This window comes from Lissotriton vulgaris, chromosome 9 (genome assembly GCF_964263255.1).
Source record: "Lissotriton vulgaris chromosome 9, aLisVul1.2, whole genome shotgun sequence".
Lineage (NCBI taxonomy): Eukaryota > Metazoa > Chordata > Amphibia > Caudata > Salamandridae > Lissotriton > Lissotriton vulgaris.
Window position 1 is genome coordinate 1,074,563,629 of NC_141697.1, and position 24,913 is coordinate 1,074,588,541.

Consider the following 24,913-nt stretch of genomic DNA (forward strand, 5'->3'; position numbering starts at 1 on the left):
TTATTAATATAATAATTTTTGTTATACCAAAAAACTATTTCACCAGAAACAACAAGTGCAACTAATGTCATTGTAATTAAATAGATATATTCTTAATGATTGTTGGTTAATTTATGATTAAAGAGTTTTTTCTTCACTCATTCACTCACATTCCTTTCAAGATTATACTTATATGAATTTCTAATCAATCTGCCCTACACAATCTGTCCAGATATTCAGTAAGTGTCCTGTTCCCCAATCTAAAAAGAACAATTGATGGACAGAAAGCAGAACAATGTCATACATTCACCCCTTTACAGAGATCTGGGCCTAAATCCATTGTTTTTTACTTACCATGCCAATCCAGTTTGGACTGGGATGGTGTGTTGAGCAAAAGAATGATGGATTCAACCCAGATCCTTGTGACTGGGGGTGAATGTTTGAATTTGAATTTGAATTTGAATGGGGATTTGTAAAGCGCGTAGCTACCCTAGGGCGTCCCAGCGCTGAATTGACCTATAATTCCGGAGGGGGGGTAGAAGAAGTGGAAGATTATGGGAAGATGCATTGTCCAGCATTCTGTCCATCAATTGTTTCTTTTGCATATGTCGCCCTAAGTGGGAAGGGTATGCCCAGATGTGGGTCCCGTGCTCACTACACCACTGGATTCAAGCTAGCCTGGCTGTTGAAGGGTGATGCCCTGAAACCGGTCCCAGGATGCTTGTTTCCGGTCCAGGGAGGACCTGGCTTGGCAGTTCAGGTTGGACTGTTCTCACAAGGAACAGGGTCAAGACTGATTTGCATATGGCTGGGTCCAAACTGTGGTGGTGTGGTGAGCAAAAGAATGATGGATTAAACCCAGACCCTTGTGACTGGGGGAGAATGGTTGCATTGTCCAGCATTCCGTCCATCAATTGTTTTTGTTTGCACTGTTCTCAAATCTGACAATATACAGATACAAACTCACCCATACAAATTGCATTGCAAAAAGCATAACCTTGCCCTGTGACTGCCCACATGAATGCACTCACAGCTGCTATGTTTGCTCCACTTAATGAAATTAAGAAGCCACACTACACTAACTGACACTTCAACTTTTGACCGCTCTCTCACATGTATATAATGATGCCTGTTACATGTAATCTTCACTAAACATCAATTAAGAATTAATAAACCTAAAGCCACCCAGCTCTTTAAAACTGAGAAATGATTCAACCCACACATACACATTTTGATTACAGAGCACTTATTTAAATTTTAAAACGAACTACGTAGGCTACTACCAGCTTCACCACATCAATTCATATCTATTGGTCAACTATTGGAGAAAGCAATCCTTTGCGGAAAGCCAACAAGGTACTAAGCAATTACAAACGCAGTATCACATTTTCTAAGCCCTCAATGTTTTATTTTCAATGAAATACTTTAAACTAGGTAAATAGGATACCTAGCCCATACCAAGACAATCTCTCCTACTGATTCTCCATTGGTGTAAACAGAAAATCTGGGACATATCATGTTCATGCAATTGGGCATATGTTAGGAAGTTTATAGAACACCCAAAGAGCATGCATTCTCTTCCACAGACTCCAAAATAAAAACAAACTCTACTGTTGACTACCCAGCTAATACTGCTGTCCATGCTTGCTGTTTTCTCAGATTTGTATCTTCATTTAATTATATTGTTCACCCTACCTCAACCCTTTCAGGTTTAAATCACTTATGCAATGAAGCATAAATACACTTTAAATTTAAATCTAACCTATTAAGTCCTGAATAGGCCTCTATCTCTTGCCAATCAACTCAAGATATCATCTGGGCAAAGTGGACCTAGAAGCAGGGACGTTTTTGTAGCTAGGAGCATTGAGAATCAGACTGCCCCAAACCCAACACAGACCTTTTTCTGGAACTGGAGATACTTCTTTGAAGTCTTTGAAGTCTTTTCTAGTTGATCTAACCTGATCAAACCGTGTCTCATGTTATTCAGATGACAATCAAACTGTTACTTTTTTCTACTATATCTGAATATTGTGTTATATCAGCTATCTTTTATCTTCTCTTGACAAAGTTTAGAGGTGGTATAGTATAACGCAAAAGTCCAGTTAGGCTCATCAGTATTATTGTCTTCAATCACCTAGGGCCTGATTATGAGTTTGGCAGTTCCACTGGGGGACCCCATACTGCGTTGCGACCGCCCGCCAGATCAGGAGTTTTTTCCTGGTCTGGCAGAAGTGACAGGAGATGAATGTCACACCAACTCTGGGATATCTTCCTCCCACCCGCAATGAACCTCATGCTCCTCAGACCATTACCAGTCAGTAAGCTCTGCTGCCTCCGAACTCTGGTGAATTGCCATCTGTATTACTACACATCTTTAGGGGGATTATGTGGTTTCTAGTGTGGGTCTTGTATGTGTCCATTTATGTTTAAACTCTAGTTGCCCTGGAGCAGCAGGTACTGTGGCACTTTCTGCTTCTCACCTAAACAGGTTTATTTTGTATTATGGAAGCTGCAAAGGGAAATGCCAATGAAGCTGAAACACTGCTGTACAAGCATCCAAGGAGGAATACATGCATTCAGATTTTTTATGGACCCTGCTCAGAGTTTTGTTTTTTTAAACTTTATTTTAGTTTTTAATTGCAACAGCAAAACAACCCCCCCCCGCAATTGGCATCAATAATACAATACGTGTATACAGTTCGTTCACCTCATTATTGCACACTTGGGTACAGACATCACAGTTTGTGCTGTGTCTCTAAGGAGCAAAGCAATTCTCAGTAACGTCTGGAAGTATACGTGTGGATCCAGCAGGGCACTATCCCAGAACAGACCTATCCACCCCGCTCCCACCTCCCTCTCCATCCGACCGCGACCCCTCAGAGGTAAATAGCTCAGCACTCGTGCCATCCGAATCACTGTTGGACAACCCCCTAGCACACATAACTCGCCATGCTAGCAAATCCTCCTCCAGTTTCTGCGTGCATTGCATATGCGTCACCTCAGCCAAAGACCCCTCTCTGACATCCCTAAGCCAGACCGGCACCTCAGGAGCCCCCTGCCCCATCCAGGTAATTGCTACCCTCCGCCTCACCAACACCAGCAATAGCTGCAACATTTTATAGGAAAGGTTTCTCTTCTTAGGCTTCGGGACCAAGGCTAATAGGCAATGAAGCGGGGTCAAGTCAATCCGGAGGCCAGTAACGGCACGTATATGATCAACCACTGCCTTCCAAAAGCTCCCAACCAATGGGCAGTCCCATGACAGGTGTGGGAACCCCGCTCCCTCCACTCCACATCTGGGGCAGTTGTCCCCCCTGGTTTCCGAAATACGCCGCAAGGAGACCGGGGTCAGGTAAGTACGATGCATAAAATTCAAATGAATCAGTTTAAACCGCGCATTGTATGACACCTTGCGCATAAGGGTTCCTATACGTTTGCGCTGCCCCGGGTCTAGGGCAGCTCCAAGGTCTGTCTCCCAAGCCTCCCAGAAAGGTGGAACCGGCGGGCGGAGTCCCGTCTCATGGCCGAATACAGCAGAGATATCAGCCTCCGCCCTCTACCACAGGAAAGAAGGATGTTTAGGGTGTGGGACAGCGGGGGCGCCTCTGGGAACTGGGGCCAAGCCGCTCTCGCCACCTCTTGAAGGCCCCTATAGTGCAGGTACTGCCCTCCTCCCAGCACGAAGGCCTACGTGGCCTGTTCAATTGACACAAAGGAGTCGTCGGGGTAAAGGTCTGCTAAAGTCTCACAACCTCCCGCTCGCCAGTCCCGAAAGGGCATGTGTTCCTCCATGGCTACTATGGGGGCCAAAATCCACACCGGCAACTCCCTATGAAAGGGGGCTTGCCGCAAGATCTTCTCCACAAACCGCTGCCAGACCCCTGCAGTGTGGCGTACCACATACGGTAGGGCCTCGTCCGCCCCCCGTCCATGCATCAAGGCCACTTGCAATGCCCGCTCGTCCGCTCTGCCGGCTAGGAGTCTCATCTCCCAATTATCTGTATCCGCGAACCACCGAGCAGCCGGCAGTAGCTGTGCCGCATAGTAGTACAGGTCAAACCTCGGCACCTCCAGCCCCCCTTCCTCCCAGCCCCGAACAGTGGTGTGGAGGACAACCCGGCTGCGTCGGCCCGCCCAAAGTAGCAAAGTAAGCAGCGTGTTAAGCGTGTGAAATACTCGCGGGGGAAGCGGACACAAAGAATTTTGCAGGACGTATAACGTCCTTGGGAGCATCAACATCTTAGCGACAGCTAGCTGCCCCGTAAGGGAGAGTGGCAGGGAGTTCCAGAAGGACACAGACTGTTGCAGGGATCGGAGAACCCTGGCGATATTACGGGTCAATAACTGCGCATCGGACGGAGCCACCTGGATTCCCAGATAGCGGAAGGCCTCCAGCTCCCATCGCAGCCCTAAATTCAGCAGGTCCATCTGTGGGCCTGTGTCGTAACCCGCCAAGGGGAAGATCAGGGACGTCTCTGGATTGATTTGCAGACCCGACGCTGCATCAAAGCGGTCCAAGTGCCGGAGCAAAATAGGTAATGATTCCATCGGGGTCGTCAAGTAAAAGAGGGCATTGTCCGCATACAAGGAGACCACGTTCTCTGTGTCTCCCCCTGTGATCCCCCACTGTGCCATTTCTGTTGGGACAGAGACTGCCAATGGCTCAATCGCCAGGGCAAAAAGGAACGGCGAGAGGGGGCACCCCTGCCGAGTGCCCCTGCCCAATGACCACTCCTCCGATCGCGCTGACCCAAGCCTAACTATGGCCAGAGGAGCCTTGTACCGGATCCGGACCCAGCGACAGAAGACGGGGCCCAACCCCACCAACCGGAGGACCTCCAACAGGTATCGCCAGTCGACTGTGTCGAACGCCTTAGCAAGGTCAATCGACACCAGTACCAGTTGAACCTCCCTGCCACGTACCTCATGGATAATATGGTTTAATCTCCTTAGGTTCATGGCGGTATTTCGGCCCGGGATAAACCCACATTGGTCCTGGTGCACCAGACGGGCCATGTGTGGCGCCAGTCGGGTGGCCAACAACTTAGTCAGGATTTTTACGTCCGTGTTGATCATAGTTATGGGCCGGAACGCCGCGGGGTCGCAGCCGTCCCCACCCGGCTTTAGGATCATACAGATTTCGCCCTGGTTCATAGTAGGCGGAAGGGTGTCACCTTCAAGCACCTCCAGGTACACCTGTAGGAGGAGGGGGGCAAGTACATCCCCGAATGTTTGATCAAATTTAGGGGGGAAGCCGTCGCTCCCCGGGGACTTAGCCCTCGGCCGGCTGGCTATCGCTACCCTCACCTCTCAGAGCGACAAGACCGCATCCAGTTCCTCCGCGGCCTCTCTCGGGAGGGCCTGGAGGGTCACCTCCCGGAGATAAGGCAGATAGGAAGCCTCTGTGACCGAAGGATCCGTGGCATAGAATGTCTGCAGGTGGGACTGGAGGACTCGGAGAATACCCGCTTCCGAGTGTACCATGCCGCCCGTAGGCCCCCTCAGGGCAACTATCCTTTCCGGGGTAGACTCTCGCTTAAGAATCCAGGCCAACAGCCGGCCTGACTTGTCCCCCTCTCGGTGGAGACACTGCCGATATTGGCCAAGGGTGTATTTGTCCAGGCGATTTAATATATCGTGCACAGACGCTCGGGCTGCCCGCTCCGACTCCAGATCCGAATAATCAGGATCCGACAACAGCTGTCAGCGCAGAAGATCATCTTCTGCCTCCCGTAATTCCCCAAGTAGTTGTTTCCGGACCCCATAAGTAAGGCCCATACATTCACCGCGTATCACCGCTTTCAGAGCATCCCATTTGGTAGAGTAGGCGATGTCACCCCCCTCCCAGTTCAGATCTAAGTAGTTGGCCAGAGCGGTTGCCACGTGGTCCCTTCCCACCTGGTCCTGCAAGAGGTCCACCGGCAGCCTCCAACCTTGAGGGCGGGCGGGCTGATGTTCCCATTGTGCAACGCATGCCACCGGTGAATGATCAGACAAGAAGCGGGCCTGAGGCGTGACCGTCAATGAAAGCGACGCGTCCACATTAGCAGCGAGAACCCTGTCCAGCCGGCTATGCGTGTTGTGAGTGGGGGAATAACATGTATACAATTTCTGTGTCGGGTTACCCAGACGCCACACGTCACCGACTCCCAGGTTTTGCATCACCTCTCGAAATCGCGCTGTCATGCGTGGTTTCGTGCCTGTACGGGGCGGGTACCTATCCAACACTGGGTCCAACACGCAATTGAAGTCCCCAAACCAAAGGAGGGGGGCGTCGAGGTCCGGAATAAGTACCTCCTGGAGATGGGAATAGAAGTCAGGGTCGTCTACATTGGGCGCGTATGAATTCAGTATTGAGAGAACCCTCCCATCCAACTTCACCCGCAGGAGCAGGTACCTACCATTAATATCCGCTATCACATACTGGATGGCGAAGGGAACCCCCGGGGCCACCCATATCAGGACCCCCGTTGCATATGTGGAAAAGGAGGAGTGAAACACCTGGCCCGCCATTTTTTGCAAAACTTTTGGGCTCCCTCGTCATTCGGATGGGTCTCCTGCAGGCACGCAATGCAGACTCTGTGTCGTCGGAGGAAGGACTGGACCCTGTGCCTCTTGGTACATGTGCCCAGCCCCCGCACGTTCCAGCTTAAGTACTTATATCCCATAGCCTTTGGTAGCGCCCAATCGGGCCTCCATCTCTGTTTCCTGTGGTCTGCCACCCCTGAGCCCGAACTGTGATACACTTGATGCCTGCAACAATTCCCCCCAACAGCTTCCCCCACCCCGACCTCCCTGTCGCCCCAAGCCCCCTGGAACAGACCCCCCCACCCCCTCCCACGAGCAAGATGACAGCAACAACAAAACATGCTACCCTGCCCTCCCTCTGCTGGTGCCAGGACGTACACAGCCACCCCATTCACCCCACACCACACTCACTCTCAAAAAACAGAACAAGAAACGACCCCCCCCTCCCAGCTCCCTACGCAACCCAATGTCAATGTGAAGAACACCAGGCTCAACTAGGAGGGCTAGCCCCAGCACAGGCAAATCCTCAGTCACATATACCCTCCCCCACCATACACGCTCCATCTACTAAGATGAAGCCCCTCCGCCCCACCCGGCAAAAAGGATCAAGGCTCATGGTTTTCTGGCCACTAGCGTGGAACTATGGTTGTCCCAAGGGCCTCACAAGCCTAACACACTATAAATTCAGTTCACAGATCACCTCAGGGTGGTACCGTATCTAACGGTGACTCAGCTCCCCTTCTCTCCGGGATCACCGGTGCTATGAAGATCATGTCCTGCACTGTAGCTTGCAATTTGTCCGGGACCAGGACATCTTCAGGACCATGTGGACTCAGGCCCTCTAGCCCTCTGCTGCAGTCGACGGTGCCAGAAGCATACCCCCATCCTCTCCTACCGTGACTCTAGGCTCTTCAGTAACCGTAGTCTCAGAGCGGCGTCTTCGTCTGCCGTAACGTTTCCGCGGAGGCGGGGTCCCCCACTTCTCACGGGGGCCACCGCGTTCGACCCGGCGGAAGGTCGTCCCCTCTGATCTCCAGCCACTCCCAGACCTCCTCCGGGGAGTCGAAGAAGTGCGCCTTCCCTTGTGAGAGTACCTTGAGTTTAGCCGGGTATAGCAGCATATACTGTAGCTGCATCTCCCGGAGCTTTTGTTTGACCCTCAGGAAGGACCTCCGTTGCTCCTGGACTTGCTGAGTATAATCAGGACAGATGGAGATCTGACTGTTGTCGATGGTGAGATTCGATGTTTCCCTCGCTGGCCGCAGGATGCAGTCCCTGTCGCGATAATTCAGTATTTTGGCGATCAGTGCTCGTGGAGGAGCCCCAGGGCGCGGCGGTGGGACCAGAGCCCGGTGGGCTCTTTCGATTACGAAGACGTCCGACAGGCCGCGTGGACACAGCTGCATTCGGATCCAATTTTCCAGGAAACGCTCAGCATTGCCTGCCTCTGTCCGTTCCGGCACACCCAGGACCCTTATGTTGCTACGACGCGCCCTCCCTTCTGCATCCTCGGCTCTTCGCTCCAAGGCACTTGTCGTGGCTGTGAGGTGCGTGACCGTCTTCTTGAGGGAGGCCACCTCACCTTGTAGCTGTTCAATATTACCCCAAATGGGTATGAGGTTACAGCAGCTCAGTAGTCCAGGGCCTCACACGCCTGGTCCCAAATCCTACCTGCAGGAGCCTACACTTCCCCCGTCAGGCGTCAGGCGTCAGGCGTCAGCCTCAAGGCCAGCCAGCATTCAGGGCCCCTCAGGATCCGCTCGACTCCGGGTTTAATCACGGTGATTTTGGCCAGTCCGCTGCCAATCGCCGGTGGCAGTCTATGTGGGCGATTTCCAGAGCCCCACCTAGCCAGGGGGTGTCCCACAGGGGTGACTCCAGACCTCCGGCGGGGGCTCCAGTGGCCGTTGGAGGGGGTAAAACTGCGGGGCAGCTATTCATGATGGCCCCCAGGTGGTCAGGACCCACTCAGCATCTTCACGTAGGTGGAACAAAGGCCGCAAGGGTGTGGGGATCCGGCCGGGCCCCGCCGAGGTCAGCATTGGCAGAGACCCCTCGTGAAATGGGGCCCCCGGTTGTTCCAGGCCCCCAGGGTTTTCAGGCCTAGTTGGACCATCTCCTACCTCCAGCGCCCGTGGCCCCCCCGGCTATTCAGACCCTTCACTAGCCGGGGGCCTACAGATGTTGTGGGTTGGCCGCGATGCGGGACCCGAGGCCAGCGGGCCCCAACGGGTCTCCGTTTGTCCCAAGGGCCTCTGGATGCGGGGCTCTGCCTCCGCAGGTGTGCTGGCTGCAGATCAGGGCCCGTCCCCGAAGAGGGCCGCCTCCAATCCCCCCGCTGCAGACTTTATCGCAGTCTGCCGGGGCCTCCGAACAGGGCCTCCCAGAGCTCCTGAGTTCCTCCTCACAGCGGGGGGGGGGAGAGAGGCTCCAGGAATCAGGGCCGGTCTCAGGTTCCGTGACCGCGGTCTCGCGGTCGGCTACAGGCGGTACGGGGCACAATTAGCCCTGGCAGGGCTCCTGACAGATTCCGCCAAGACGGTGGTTGCGGGCCCTGTCGTCCGGTGGAGGGCGCAGCTGCCAACACTCCACTCCGCCGCTCCGTCTCCCACCCGGACCATGCCTGAGACCCCCGGCCTCGCTTAGTCAGAGGCCCGGGGCACCTCAGCGCCGGCGGTTTCTCGGTCTGCGCTCTCGGTGGCACGCCTCTTTCCGCTCCACGAAGGGGCCAGCTGCAACTGGGGTGCTGGCGACCCCGGATTTAACGTGCTAGGAGCCCGATCAGGATGTTTAAAACAGGATTACAGGGTCTATCGGCCTGGAGCTGGTGGAGCTCACGTCCTGACGGCCATGTGCATTGGCCACGCCCCCCATGCTCAAAGATAAAGGTCTGAAGAAGTTGTGCTGGCAGAACCAGAGACACAAATTGGGCTGTAAGTGTTACTTTTGAGCAAATTGAAAAGGTTGTCACAGTCTAGGAATTCCTACTGAGACATGTCATTATGTTGCTTTTTTGTAAAAGCAACACCAACATGGTCTTTCAATTTGGCAAGCTCCAATCAAAAGAGGGAGGTAGAAGCTAACATATGGGTGCACTCTGCTTCCACACTTGAAACATCAAAATCATAAAGGGGGTGCAAACGACCCAAAGGGGGCTCTCCACCTAGTGTGTTTCACTTCAGTAGCATGCTCCATCACCAAGTCCTCACCACAGATATTCTGAACATACTCGAGCAGACTCACCCTTGAGGAATCCAAGCAAGATCTTGTAGTGTTGCCTATATTTTAGGAAGTTGGGATCTGCATATAAAAAATTTCTAAGGTTGCCTTTGTACTTTTTTTTTTTCTCTAGGCTAGTAGACAAGGTTAAAACAGGTTTGTTGATGTCTAATTATTTTCTTTTAAGTGCTCCATATCAACTCTGTTCTACATGTTTCAGCCCCAGTATGCCGTTCAACGGGTCACTCTGCCTTTCTTCAGGACCACCAATATATAGATCCCTGCTACTGGTTATTCTAACTTATGATCATATTAATCATGCCTACGTCAAATCTGCATTGAAACGTTCATCCTTGCATGCCATACACTTACTCAACCTTCTGAGATAATTTCCCAGTCTGGTTCTTATATGGTGTCTGCAGCTAGCCCCATAGGCAGCTAGAGGGTGCCCAGCTTTATAGTCACACTTTCATCAAAGGACTTGATCTGCGATTCGCCTATTACTTCCAGTGGAGCCTCCACTGTCATTTGGGTAAACCAGGAAAAATGTAGTTAATATATCTTGGATACCCTTACTACACCAAGCTGTGTGTGGTAGCTGGAAGCAGATGTCAAAGGTCTGTTCTTTCTTCTGTATCATCGGTATGTACTTAGCTTCAAATTGCCTAGAATGAAGATGGCCCAGCAGTAGGGGGCGGTTATCTTATAAGGAGGAAAAGGGCAGTAACAAAAGCAGTTTTTTCAGCTTTGAAGAAAGAATCAGACCATGAATTCCTCTTCAGTAGCCTGGAAAAGTATTCCAGAGAGAATGGTCGGAATATCTTAAAGGTCATTGTGTGAAAGAAGAGCAAATCAAACAAGCATTGTCAAAGTCAATAGGGATCTAGCATTGTTTGTCAATCTTTTAGCTTTGTCAATGTTTTTTTTCTGTCAAGTTTTTGTGTGTGGTCATTTTTACATGGCTTCTATTAAAGTAAAAACCAAAGAAAGATGACTGCACGTGGGTGCATTTGCGCACACATGGGTGTCCATCTTTGTTTTCTATTAAAATTAAATCAAATAAAAGTTGAATGCCGTGCTTGTGGGTGCATGCACACGCGTGGGAAGTCATTTTAGGTGCATTTTAGAAAATAATGATGAATAATGAATTATGCGCATGGTGCGCACTTTTGACATGAAGCGAGTGGGCGACTGGTAATGTTGAGAGTGCCATAGTACCCTCGCCACTATATAAAAAAAACTATGGCTGAAAGCATAAAATAGTTTATTGGTCCCAAAAATCCGACACTGCATGGTACTGCCTGGCACTAAAGGGATCATCTTCATGTGCAGTTGACAGTGCTCCTTGAGAGAGAAGAATGCCTTCATTCACATTGAAATTAGTCATGGATGAACCTATGCCTCATGCTATATGTTGTAGAAGCTGGTAGAAAAATGTGAACGGCACAACTAGAGGCTAATAGAGGAAGAGAGCTGGCTGAAAGCCCTGATAAGTATATTATATACATAATTTTGGTAAAATCAAAAGTCTGATGCCAGACCTCAAAACGAGGAACAGAAATATGCGGTGATGAAAAAGACAGGCTTTTTATTTATGAGCCATCTGTGTAGCAACATTATGATTTCTTTTAGAAGGCGCCTTGGGGTTTGGAAGCCAATACAGATTTTTGCTCCAGGAGTCACGTGTGGTCAAAAAAATGCAGTATTAGAATAACCATTCAATAATGTCATCTGGAGTTTTGAGATTTTTTGATTAGTCAACCCCACTGTGTCATTCTCTATTTTAAAGCAGTGCCTTGAAAGAACACTGAAAAAGTGGTAAAATGGGGTGGGTACGATGTTTAAATTCATCTAAGGCATTCCAGTCCATCGTTTTTTGACCGCTATGCCAAGAACAAATCACACTTGGTTCTGTTCCAATAGCAGAAGTCCAGCCCTAATTTCAGACAGAAATATACACAGGCCTGCTTGAAACAGTCCTGGGGATGTGTGAAGGCATTTGGCAATTTATTTGAGGGAACACTTTGGGCCTGATTGTAAATCACGCAGGGTGAAATAACCACAGGGACTTTTGCTCCCCCTGACTCAAAGTTGATATGCTTTTCCACTCTCTTCCCCTTTCCCTTCCTGCTTCCTCACCCCCATTTCCTATCCCCAGCCCACTCACAGGAGCCTCCTATGGTTAAAAGGTATCTCCATGTAGTAAATTTACAGGAGGATTTCTACTACACTCCTGATGGGGGAGGTCTCTGCCCCTGTTGTGGAGATGCCCATCACCGGGACAGTGAACTTCAAACTGAAGGGAAATGGGAAACACAGTACACCTGACCCCAATCACAAACATCTGACACACATAAGCACTCCAAATGCATCAGTACAATACAACTTAGGCTCAGTCTTCTTTCCCTTGGGCTACCTAGCTATCAGGATGCTACACAACGCCTACAGATTCCACGATGCAGGCAGCCCCGCTCAAGAAGAAGAGGAACCTCACCGATGAGCTTGAAGTTACTTTTGTTGTAAATCATGGCAAGAAACTCAGGGGCATATTACCAACGTTTAGCGATATTTATCGCAAAAGATGCTTAGGAACGAATTTTTTAACGCTAAGCATCGCCGGAAATTATCGCAGAGATAACTTGCTATTAGCAAGGTTTATCTCAGAAGTGATAAAAATGCTCGCGCTAACTGCCAAATGAGAGATTATCGCTGGAAAACCAACGATAATCTCTCGAAGTTTGGCGTTAGCTTGATGATAGGGGCTCACAAACTTAGCCATGATATCCACCTTCCATAGGATATCATGGCTAAGTCAGGAAAATACCAGGTGTAAAAAAAGCAGTGCTAACCGCGGTTAGCACAGCTTTTTTTATCACTAACAGGGTTAGCGAAATCCTTGATAATAGGAGAAATGTCGCTTAACAACATTTCTACTATTATTTTTCTCTGGAACGCCCCCTTTGCATCTCATTAACTTTAACTTTAACTTTATTGCATGATTTAAAAAAACCTTTGCATTAGAGATGGAATGGGAAGCGCAGAGAAAAAGGGTGCTAACATGTGAATTTGCGTGTTAGCACCTTGTTGCTGATGGGGAGATAATTTTATCTCCGCTTTCTTGGCTTTTAAAGCCAAAAAAGCAGAGATAAATCCCTTGATAATATGCCCCTAAATGGTCTGCCGCCATCTGTGCAGGAGAGGAGTAGACAAACGTTGTCAATGCATTCATAGTGAAGAGTAGAGGAGGGTAAAGGAAACCTACTCCAGGAAGTCGAGGGGAAGCAGATCTAGTCACTAACTCCATCTCACCCCCCTCGAGGAGCCTTTCCTCATCACCAGCCACCCTGCCCTGCTATAAGACCTGCCTGTTCCAAGAAACCCCAACATAAAGCCAGGGAAGAACTCAGCACCCCTCTTTTGCAACTAGTTCTTGTATCAACATACATGCCACTCTGTCCTCCCCCACCCTTCGCTGTTAAGCATACAGCACATGTGTCTGTCTATCCGACAACACATTACTCTTTCAAATGACACATTACACTTAAAGGGCCACAAGCATCTAAGCAAAAATTGGACCCTATATTTTTAAATACCTTGCTAAGTTCCAAGCGCCTGTTTAGAACTATTTGAAGATGTTCTCTGCAACGATCGTGCTCTGTTTTTAATTTTCAGTCCGGTGTTTTTTGGGTTGGCATGCAATGTGTTTATGAATTTCCCTATTTTGCAAACGTTCAGTTTCTCTGATACTAAGCAGTGGTTTACAGCTGCTGCACTAATGCACAAAATGTGTCAGGATTTTGAACTAAACAGGAACAAGAACTGCTGATCTGACCTGTTGAGTCTTTCCATCAAGAACGGAAGAACCTTGTTGTCGGAATCTTTTATTTCCATTATTAGCATGACGTCACAGCGGGAAATCACCTGTGGGAGCCAGGAAAGGGCAACAATGAATAGAAAATACAAAGAAGTTAATGTAGCCTTTTTTTCAGGTGATGCAACAAATCACTCTTAAGGGCAGGATATGGCACAAGTATCCATGCAGGATCTGAACTATACCTGCAACTTAATGTATAACAGAAGAGTAGTAGAGGTAACCCCAGGCACACATCGATGACATCACAGTGTTGACCCCTTACCACACTCTTCGCCCCTCAACAGAGGCCTAATTGTTACTGATGGTCTTGAGGAAGGCCAGGGAGAAGAACTTACAGAAAGAAGACAGGGCATGTCATGAAGACCCATGGAACAGGGGCAGCATGTCTAGGTTTTAGGGCAACACAGGGAATGCCTTGTGTAGTAGGTAGCATTCCTGAGAACCCCTAATTAATGTCTATTGGTACTCCCTGGGTAAAGAAGGTGTAAGTCATTCGACGGAAATGGAAATTGGAATGAATCATCCTACATCAGGGTTTGCTTGCACTAGCCATTGACCTCCAAAGAGGAATTGAGTGAAACCTCCCAGGTGAAAAAGTTCACACCCATAAACACAATATGTAGTTTGACAATTGTGTAATTAGCAGTAATCTCAATGCTAGAAAAGAGTGATAAACAAACATTTATTGGAAACTTATCAGACAGAATTTAAATACCTAAGCACATTAAAAAATATCATGGGCCTTTATTAAGTACATTAATTAAGAAAAACCATGTAACAGGCATTTCGAGTAATAATAATAATAATATTAGAGCATACGTAATTTATGTCACATTTTCGTATTGAATGCTGATTTTAAGTGTCAATGGTCCCAGTAAAGCTCTTCGAATTATGGTTGCAATGCTTAATTTGTGGCGGTGGTTGACGGTACCAAAGATCAGCAGCTATGTTGAGAAACAAGGTCAAATGCAGGATGTAAGTAACAAGCATTTCAAAGCCAATAGGTCTCCCCTTTACGACCAATTGGCTTTGCCGGCAGTTCGAGCCATGTCGGATGGTGTGCAGCATGGCTTTTAAAAAAAAAAGTGAAAAAAGCCTACTGTGGCCTGTTGCTTTACTTTGTAGGCACACGTCTACAAAATGACGTCCGAGCTTTTTTTGTTTGCTGATCAGAGCAACAGTGGGGAAGGAAACAATAAAGAAGGGGGCTACACCGAGGTGGGGTAGCAAGAGGGTGGGGGAAGAGTAAAGCAGTGGGATGCAACCGAGGGGAGGAAAGCAACTCGGAGGAGGAGGGTGAGGCTAAAGGAGGGGTTTGTGAAGCAACATGCGGCATGGGTTAGAGGAAGGAACACAGAGGACAATGACGGGGTTCAAATGGAGAGCGAGATAGAGAGTGGATGGAGCAAACGAAAGAGAGAGAGCACAACATGGAAGTGGAGGAGAAGCATAGAGGAGAAAAACTGATGCAGGGGATGGGAGCAGCACACCAGTGCGGGGTAAGGACACAGGCAGTGAGCGTGGCAAGCAGGGGCTAAGGCACAGGAGCCTCGTCCCACTGCTCTCAGGGCAGTGGATAAAGGAAAAATAAAAGGATAATAATGACGAGGATGTGGTTCGTCGACTAGACTGCCGACTTTGGTGCTGGAAAACAGGGTTCGAGTCTCGGGGTCGCGTCCACATCCTGTGATTCTGGGCAAACCACTTAATCGCCCCGTGCCTGAACGTGTAATGTAAATACGGTGCTCATGTTAAGCGCTCCAATACCTTCGGTCGAGTTCGTGCTATATAAATATGCAAAGACAAGTTATTATCATTTTATTTTTCGTAGCTACGGGGCCAGGTTAGGACGGGTGGGTCTGGTCTCACAGGGAGGAGGAGTGGCCAGCCAAACAATCATGCACACTTTGCATGATCCCCACCAGCTGTATTGCGCAGCCTGGTTGGAGAACATGCACAGGCTCCCACTACCTGTCTGAGTGCCGAACGACGGCGTTCAGACCAATCACAACGCGGCTGTCATGGTGACAGCAGCGTTGTGATTGGCTTAGGGGAGCCTGTGTGCTGCCTGCTTCTTCCGGACTAGGAGTTAGGAAAAGAAGTTGAAAGACGACGGAGGAGAGACAGCTGAAGAGGTAAGTGTTTTTTAAAAATACTTTTGTATTTTTCACAACCCCGCCCCACTACCCCCGTACCATAACAGCCACCACTGGTGGCAGAGGTGAAGACACACATGAGGGAGGCAGACAGTACTACAACACACACACTCTAGTAGAGTGCTTAAGCAAAAAGAAAAAAATAGCACCTGAAACGACCAGTGGAAGGACACAAGTAATGGGTGAATTCTCCTGGGAAGAGACAAACCTAAGGCCAGGAACTGAAGCCTGCGTGCGCTAATGAATTTGAAGCAAGTTAATGAGAGCGACAATGAGGCTCACCAGTGATATGTATTGGGTGGGCTCTAAGTCCACTGTAAGATAACAAAGTTCCTTGCAGCACACAACGCATGCCATGTCTTGTGCGAGACCTACAATGGATGCCTTTTCTTTGTGGATTCTGTGTAAAAAAACTCGGGGCAAATTCACAAGAAACCGACACATCTGTACAGATGTGTCAATTTCCCTGCGCCTCCATGCAAAACCCTTGCACCAACATGGATCCGCCGGATCTACAATACGGCGCATCTTGGCGTACGGATTGACAGATGCGTCAGAAATTCTGACACATCTGTTGGCATAAAAGTCACACATTTCTGGAGTCATGTCGCAACAGGAAGCAACTCCAATAATGGATGGGGAGGCCTATTCCCAATACACTTTGTCACTCCTTACGTCTGCTCCAAACAGGCATAGGGTTTTGACGCATTGGTGTCCTAGAGGTGGAGCAGTGAAATCTTTCCTACGTGGGAACGCCCACCCTGCATTCATTATACCTGACGCAGGTGAAATGTGGCGAAGGGCTTAACAAGGTGGCTCCTCTCCCTAGATGTGTCACATTGTAAATGGGCCGCAACCTGGCGCATTGTTTACGCTGTCGCTGCATCACAAAAAGTGATGCAATGGCAGTGCAAAAGTGTTGCAAGAGGTTTTTAAATCTGCACCCTAGTGTTTTGATATTGACTGAGGTTGTCTTGGCAATATTGCGTCATGTGGGACACTTTCACCACAGTGCACTGCCGCAGTTTTTATTACAAAGGAAGCACTGATTGACTTGGTCGCCCAATGTTCTAATGGCGAATAGATACACCTGCCATACTGATCAGTGGGAACTCTCTCCAGCTAAAGTCAAGATGGAAACAAAATTCATCTTGAAGGTTTGAAGATTTGCCTATATCTTTTGAACATCAGCCAATCAGTCAAACTACGTTTATTTCGAATATCAGAATCTATAAAACCTAAACATTATGTAATATCAGCAACAGTCTCTAGGGACAGTACAGAGTCATGTACACAATAGCTAAAATGATTTACAAACAATTCCAACCTATTAATTGTTATGCCAGGTTTTTGTGTTCCACAGTTTTTGAGCAAAGTATTTATCTAGTTATTGTAACATTGTTCAGGATGGCACAGTACCTTCACACTCAAAATCATACAACCACAGGTGCTTTTGTCGTTGATCTTCGCCAGCCTACCACAGCTCACTATGCACCATGGTTGGTGCATGCAGATGTAACAGTGGCGTGACATTAGAGTTTGCAGCCCCTGCGGTGCGGAGGGCCCCTCTGACACTGTGAATGAGCAGCAGGCCCCTGGTCTAAGAGCTCCTGGTGGGTTCGGAGTGTGAGATGCCCCATTCATGAACTTTGCAGGGGGGGGGGGGGCTCAAGTTTCATTATGCCATTGAGATGTAAGTGGACTGAGCTTAGTATTTATCCTTAGCTGAACATTATTTTACTTGGAGCCCTAGCATGGATCAGTCACTCTGTTACTGATTCTAACGCATACACGTACCTACTGTGGTCAGGCTGCAAACATGGCTGAGTGGGCCACCCAGCTTGCTCAAGTGTACGATACAGCTTTAAGATTATAATGAAACAGCAAACATTAATAGTTTGCACTTTTCATCAAGAAGTTGCAACAGTTTGCACTTCTCTGTAAGAAGTCTTATCATCAATCAGTCAATCAATCACCATTTGTAGAGCGCATCACTGTCACCCCTAGGGGTATCTGGGTGCTGTGCCTCGTCGAAGAGCCAGTTCTTGAGTCTCTTTCTGAAGTCTGCCAGTGAGTGGACTGCATGGAGCTGGAGGGAAAGGTTGTTCCAGGTCTTGACAGTGATGTAGGAGAAGGAGCGGCCACCGCTGCGGCTGCGATGGAAGTGGGGGCGAGCAAGGGCGAGTGAAGAGGAGCACAGGTATCTAGCGGGTTGGTGGAGGTTCAGTCGACGGTTGAGGTAGGCAGGTCCTAGGTCCTGGAGGGCTTTGAAGGTGTTCGTGAAGAACTTGAACTGGCGTATTTTCTGGATGGGGAGCATGCGAAGTGTGTGGAAGCAGGCGGAGGCGACTGCCCACCAAAGGATTTACTAAACATCTCTGTGCAATGTGGCTGTGCATGATTAGCCACATGTCGGCCACCACACTCATATTGGTGTTGTGAGGATCAGCTATGTGACTCCCTGTGCACAGTAGTGAATGCTGTCACAGTGGCCTGTAATGGACAGCAGACCTCAGCTGTGCCATTCACACGTCGTTATTAGGTACAGTGGTCAAAATATCACAAAAATGCCCCAATGTGAAAGGGACGATGAGGGGATAGGCAGCCCTCCCTGGGCCCAAAGCCTTCTCTTCCTGATGCCAGCAGTGCAGCCTCCCAGGGCCGGACTGGGAGCCAAAACCGGCCCTGGCAAAGTGCTCGGCCGCCCGTCCCTTCTCCCCCCCGTGTGGCACACCGGGGGATTGCCCGGTGTCCGCTACGACCAGTCCTGCCCTGCAGCCTGCACATGCAGTTTTCATACTGCCAGAAAGCTTGAAAGCTTACATTTTGCGAATGGTTAAGACCTACCCTCACCAGATTGCGACCCCTTCATCGTACAACAAGCAATGTGTGCATTGCTGTTCACTATGGCAAATTGGAATGTACATGTGTTCACTATGAATTGCCAGAATTGAACCTTTACATTCACAAAGTCAGCTCCTCAGGCTTTGTAACTGCAAAGCACTATGTTGGAATCTGGGCCCTGAAGTTGGCCTGGGGTATTTTTATACTAACAAACAAACTCAGAAAGACAATGCAACAAAAGCTAGAAAATCAAATTAATATGGTAAAATAACCTAAAGCTGTCTAGGAAGTTGGTATCAACGCATCTAATGAAAGTCATCTATTTTTTATCATGATTAAGGTATTTACAACAATAAATGACGACTCTTCAGGTTAAATCCCTCCAGAAGTCATTGTGATCCTCACAGTTAATTGCAAGGTACCTTCCAGTAAAAATACTATGCTTAGACAAACTTTAAAACTTTTCACATACTGAATGTGTGCCCTAGAGTGCAGCACACATGCAATGAGTGAACATGTAGGAGAAATGAAAAGATTTCCCTAACTTAGGGGGCTTTATTCGATGTCGGGCAGACGACACCTTCGCAGAAAAGGGACCGCCCAACCTCCGGTCTGCAGTCCCGGCCGCCTAATCGCGATGCTACTGCACATATTGCGGTCGCATACTCCCATTCCTCTATGGGAGCTCGTGTAATGGCCGTAAACCAGCCGTAACAAAAGCTCCCATGGAGTAATGCGAGTCTGTGTTCCTCCCTGCACCCAGTGGCAGGCACCGCAAGGTGTCTGCAACAAGGTTCAGGGATCAACAAGGGGGCCCCTATGCCACCCCCTCGGCCCCTAACCGGATGCCGAAAACAGAAGGGGGCCCTGCAAGGGGCCCCCAAACATGCTTTCCAACAGGGTTTCCATGTTGGAAAGGCTGGCATGGAAACTCTGCCGGAAGCCGTACATCGTAATCCACTAGGCAGAAACGCCTTTCATTTGGATTACGGGCTGGTCTCCGACTGGCAGAGAGGCTCCGGAAGCCCATTGGAAGCCAGCCACAATGACCGGCCGGTTTCAATTCCGCCGGTTGTAACATAATCAGTCGGTCTGAATTGTAACCGACAATGAGTGTTGGAAAGCCTCTTAGTGTCTTCCTCAAAAAGGCATTATGTTTTTAGTGCAAAGCGCCTGTCTAACAGTTTTAGAAGATAATGCTTTGCATCAAAAGTATGGTTGGTAGGGTGGGAATGCCCATGTACCATCCAGGAAACGCCCCCTTGAAGCAAAGTAGCACAAAGCAGTGCAAAGAGCTTTTTGTGTTACTTTAAGGGCTACTTTACGGCTAGAAAGCAAATCTATCATCATTGTGTCACTATGTTTAACTTTGTACCGGCTCAAAGTCTTGATAAATCTGCCCCTATGTTCTTGAATTACATGGGGAGGACTAAATCGTATGAAGATATTATGGAGTTAGTAATGTTACACCATTCCGTTACTGAAAATGACTGTCAATGATAATCCACGCAAAATACCTGAAGATGCCCTGAAACTCCTGGCTCTGCTCTACCAGTGCCACTTCCAAAAGCCCTCCCTGCAGTTCAGGTCACCCACCAGCATTTGGGGCCCTCACTTTTAATGTCACTGTGGAACTGACCGCATCAGTTTCTGTCAGTTCACTGACAGTGAGGTCCATACCTGCTTCCAGAGTACCGACCGCCACTTTTAACAACAGTGTTGTTGTGTCCTGCTCGGTGCTTAATTTGTAAAAAATGAAGTGCCAGGGCCCTTCTCGGAAGGCCACTGCAGCCTGCACCACGCAATGCCCCAGCCAGTGCTGCCAATGACAGTACCAACATAACAGCTAACTATCACACTCCTACAAATGTACAATTCAGACTATTTCAGGCCAGACAAAGCTATAATGATGTTGTGAGAGGCTGGTATTACTAATTTTAATGACAATGGGCCTGTGTTCTGCTGCCTGTAGCAAGTGACTTTAGATTTAATGACAATAGAGTTCTGAACCCTTCTATCTGTGTCTAGACTCCTCACTTTTAATCACACCTTGGTTCTGACCATGTGCCCTTTTCCGGTGGCATCAGTTTAAATGACAGTGGAATGCTGTCCTGTTGGTCATTTTTGCTGCTTCAATATTGATGGCAGTTTTTATTGACCCGCTGACCAAGTTTGGTGCCATGAGATTTAATGGCAGCGAGGTTCTACCTACCGCCACTGTACTGAGCCCTTGATTTTAATGATGGAGCCTCTGACCTGCCACCAGTGTCTGCTACCTGCAAGATTAATCGTACTGGATTTCTTACCTACTAACAATGTCTAGTGCCTCTAGGTTTAGTGGCAATGGGGTTCTTCTCTACTGAAGCAGCATCTTGTAACCTGGGGAGAGACTGCTTAAGGCATCTCCCTTGTAGGATATGGCCTCCCTGTACCTCAGTGTTGGATATGGCTTCCCTGTACCTCAGTGTTGGATATGGCTTCCCTGTACCTCGGTGTTGGATATAGCCTCCCTGTACCTCAGTGTTGCAGGTGCTTGTCATGTCCCAGTCAAATGTTGCATTTTTTTTACCTCCCTCTGGATTGGTTCTCAATGCCTTTCCAGTTATTGGAAATAGGAACTTAATGTATCTATACTACTATTATAAAGAGAGAACTTGCACCTTTTGGCAAGGTAATCTCGGGAACCACAGCGCCAATCTACACACCTGATACATCTTTGAAAATGTCAGGGTGTGTAGATGGACATAGGCTATATAAATTTTAAAAAAAGCAAAATAAAAAAATGTATTTACAAAACAAAGTAGTCCCCTGAAAGTAGCGCCGGCCGGGACCTAGCGCTGGCCGCGATGCGATGTGCGTCATGACGAAGGAGGAGCGGCGGCGTCATGGAGGAGCGGCGTCGTCATGGAGGAGCGGTGGGGGGGTGGTGCAGTGGTGCAGTGAGTAGCGGCGGCGACGACATGAAGAGGCAGCGGTACAGTGGTGGTGACATGAAGAGGAGGAGCGGCGGGTCAGGTAAGAAAAGTAAATAGGCGGGGCGGGAGGGAGTCGGGGCGGTACTCGGGGCGGTACTCGGGAGGCTGGAGGCGGGGGGGCGGAGGCTGGAGGCGGGGGCGGCGGGAGGCTGGAGGCGGGGGGGGGCCGGAGGGAGTCGGCGGGTGCACCGCTCGACAACATGCTGCTCCAGCCACCTTCTGGCCCCGGCCTAAAAATGCAGCCCCCAGCCCCCTTCTGCCCCAGGCAACGCTGGGGCGGGCTGCTAGTATATATATATATATATATATATATATATATATATATATATATATATATATATATATATATATATCTCTACCATATGGCTCTCTCCTTTCCCGTGTAGGCGCTGCTGAATGTGGTCGCGTCGCTCCCGCAGTTGAGCCCAACTGTTATTTATTTCAACAAGATTCCCCACCTCGAGGGAAACAATGGAGTCGCAATTCAAACAAAGTCCAGCACCACGCTACAATTGAATTTCTTCAAGTGATTTATTCATCCATGGGGTCAAAACAAAATAACCAATGCGTTTCGACAGCGTCCGCTGTCTTGATCACGGTCAGTTTGTGTGTGTATACTCACATGATTTGAAACATTTCCTGAAACCTAAGCCACGCCCCTTACTGGGTGTGTTAGCAGTTGTCATTTCTTTTACATAGGTTGCATTATGGGATTTGTAGTTGGTTTCAAGCATTTCAAAAATAATTGGTTCATCAAACATTTTAGACTTTTCAAAAGTAGTGATTCAACCGATTTTTTGTTATACATGCAATTCCCATATTCCTGTAATATGTGGTCTGACATGAATAGTTTGATTTGTGTCTTTCTATATCGTAATTAAAAATAATGCCCTCCAGTGGGCCAATTCTGTTTTGCGGCATATGGTGTATGTGAGTATAATGTATCCAAAGGTGAGGAGGGGTGAAGTGAGTGGAAATTATAAAAAATGGCTAAAAAATGATAATAATTACATGATAAGCGAGATGTCCAATAGAAACACAATATTTACATTTCACTGTACACTAGAGTTCCTTAAAGATGTATGTATAGTTCTTCCGATTGGTTGAGGCCCAATGGAGTCATTGTTCTGAAGGCCAATATGTGCCTGGACTCCTTACGTCGTAAGAGTTTTTCATTATGGCCCCCCCTGTCAGATAGAGCCATGGTTTCCAGTCCCCAGAAACGTAGTTGTTTCCAGTCTCCATCATGATTGGCCTCCATGTGCTTAGCGACAGCGTTGCTCCTGTCCTTGTGAACCGTTGCACGCACATGCTCCAGAATACGTTTTTTTAACTCACAAATAGTGCTGCCGATGTATCTCAATTTGCATGGGCATTCAATCATATATATTGTATATTTTCTATTGCAAGTTATGCATTCTCTGATTTTCCAAATCTTCTTATTGGGCATTGTTAGTTCAGTTGTGGGTTTTGCGATGTCACATACCTTGCAATTGTAGCACTTGATGAAACCTCTAGTTTGTAGCCATTGTTTCTTTTTGGTGGACTTTTGGAAATGGCTGTTTCCAAAAGTCCACCAAAAAGAAACCATGGCTCTATCTGACAGGGGGGGCCATAATGAAAAACTCTTCCAACGTAAGGAGTCCAGGCACATATTGGCCTTCAGAACAATGACTCCATTGGGCCTCAACCAATCGGAAGAACTATACATACATCTTTAAGGAACTCTAGTGTACAGTGAAATGTAAATATTGTGTTTCTATTGGACATCTCGCTTATCATGTAATTATTATCATTTTTTTGCCATTTTTTATAATTTCCACTCACTTCACCCCTCCTCACATTTGGATACATTATACTCACATACACCATATGCCGCAAAACAGAATTGGCCCACTGGAGGGCATTATTTTCTAATTACGATATAGAAAGACACAAATCAAACTATTCCTGTCAGACCACATATTACAGGATTATGGGAATTGCATGTATAACAAAAAATCGGTTGACTCACTACTTTTGAAAAGTCTAAAATGTTTGATGAACCAATTATTTTTGAAATGCTTGAAACCAACTACAAATCCCATAATGCAACCTATGTAAAAGAAATGACAACTGCTAACACACCCAGTAAGGGGCGTGGCTTAGGTTTCAGGAAATGTTTCAAATCATGTGAGTATACACACACAAACTGACCGTGATCAAGACAGCGGACGCTGTCGAAACGCGTTGGTTATTTTGTTTTGACCCCATGGATGAATAAATCACTTGAAGAAATTCTATTGTAGCGTGGTGCTGGACTTTGAATTGCGACTCCATTGTTTCCCTCGAGGTGGGGAATCTTGTTGTTGAAATATATATATATATATATATATATATATATATATATATATATATACTGATATAATAAAGAGAGAGCCCAAACCTTTGAGGCGGGTAATCTCAGGAACCACAGCACCAATCACAACCCCCAATACAGCTTTGGAAAGCGCAGTTGCAGCAGAAGGACATACACTATGCAGACACCCACCATATACATTTAAAAGGTAAAGGAACCGTGCCAGCAAAGTAGTCCCTTGAGGGCGTGTCTGCGTTGTGCTGTGGGCGTGTGCTGAGGGCGTGACAAACGCTGGGGGCATGTGGTACGTTCCGCCCTTCATGCCATGTCTCATATCGTGTGATGTGGGCGTGTGCTGGGGGCATGGGCGTGTGCGGGGCACGGAATTCCGGAAAACAAAAAGCGAGCGTTGTGCCCAATATTTCATTGTTTTGTACATTCCAGCTCTGGGTGTGCTTGCCCCGCGCTCCCAGTGACATGCACCTGCTTTACTGTATGGAGGTTAGGCATGGCGCTATTCCCAAGGGCCGGAAGGAGCGCAAACCGGGGACATTGTGCAGGAAATGTAATCTCGCCCTAACTTCCGGTGACGCCTGAAGCGCACACTGGAGATTTTCCACTTCTGTTGCGCACAGGGCTCGCGCAATGAACATCCGGACACAAGGCCCGCCTCCATGGAAAAAGCAAGAAAGGGAATATCCCTCCCCCGGGAATATGTGGTGATATTCCGCAAACCACCATCCCGCATACCATCACTCTGCAATTTTTATAGCACAGGACTATTACTCCGCACAGACATCATTTCTAAAACTTTTACAACGCATATGACTTTATCACGCAAGCCATTATAACGCAAATGCATGTGTGGTAAAGTCATATACATTGTAAAAGTACATTAATAAAACATCAAATATATGTTTGTATATATGTGTATTTATATATATATATATATATATATATATATATATATATATATATATATATATATATATATATATAC

General features: G+C 47.9%; 1 protein-coding gene across 2 annotated transcripts in view; it reads right to left on the reverse strand.

Moving 5' to 3' along the window:
- The window catches only part of DNASE1L3 (deoxyribonuclease 1L3), an 84,797-nt gene that overhangs the window by 42,827 nt on the left and 17,057 nt on the right, over positions 1-24,913 (reverse strand). For both annotated transcript variants that reach the window (XR_015300075.1, XM_086939049.1), the window contains exon 2: positions 13,559-13,647. Coding sequence is in view for 1 of the 2 variants with exons in the window: in XM_086939049.1 (XP_086795175.1) it covers positions 13,559-13,647 (89 nt within the window). In the remaining variant the exon portion in view is untranslated. The remainder of the gene's footprint in view (positions 1-13,558; positions 13,648-24,913) is intronic.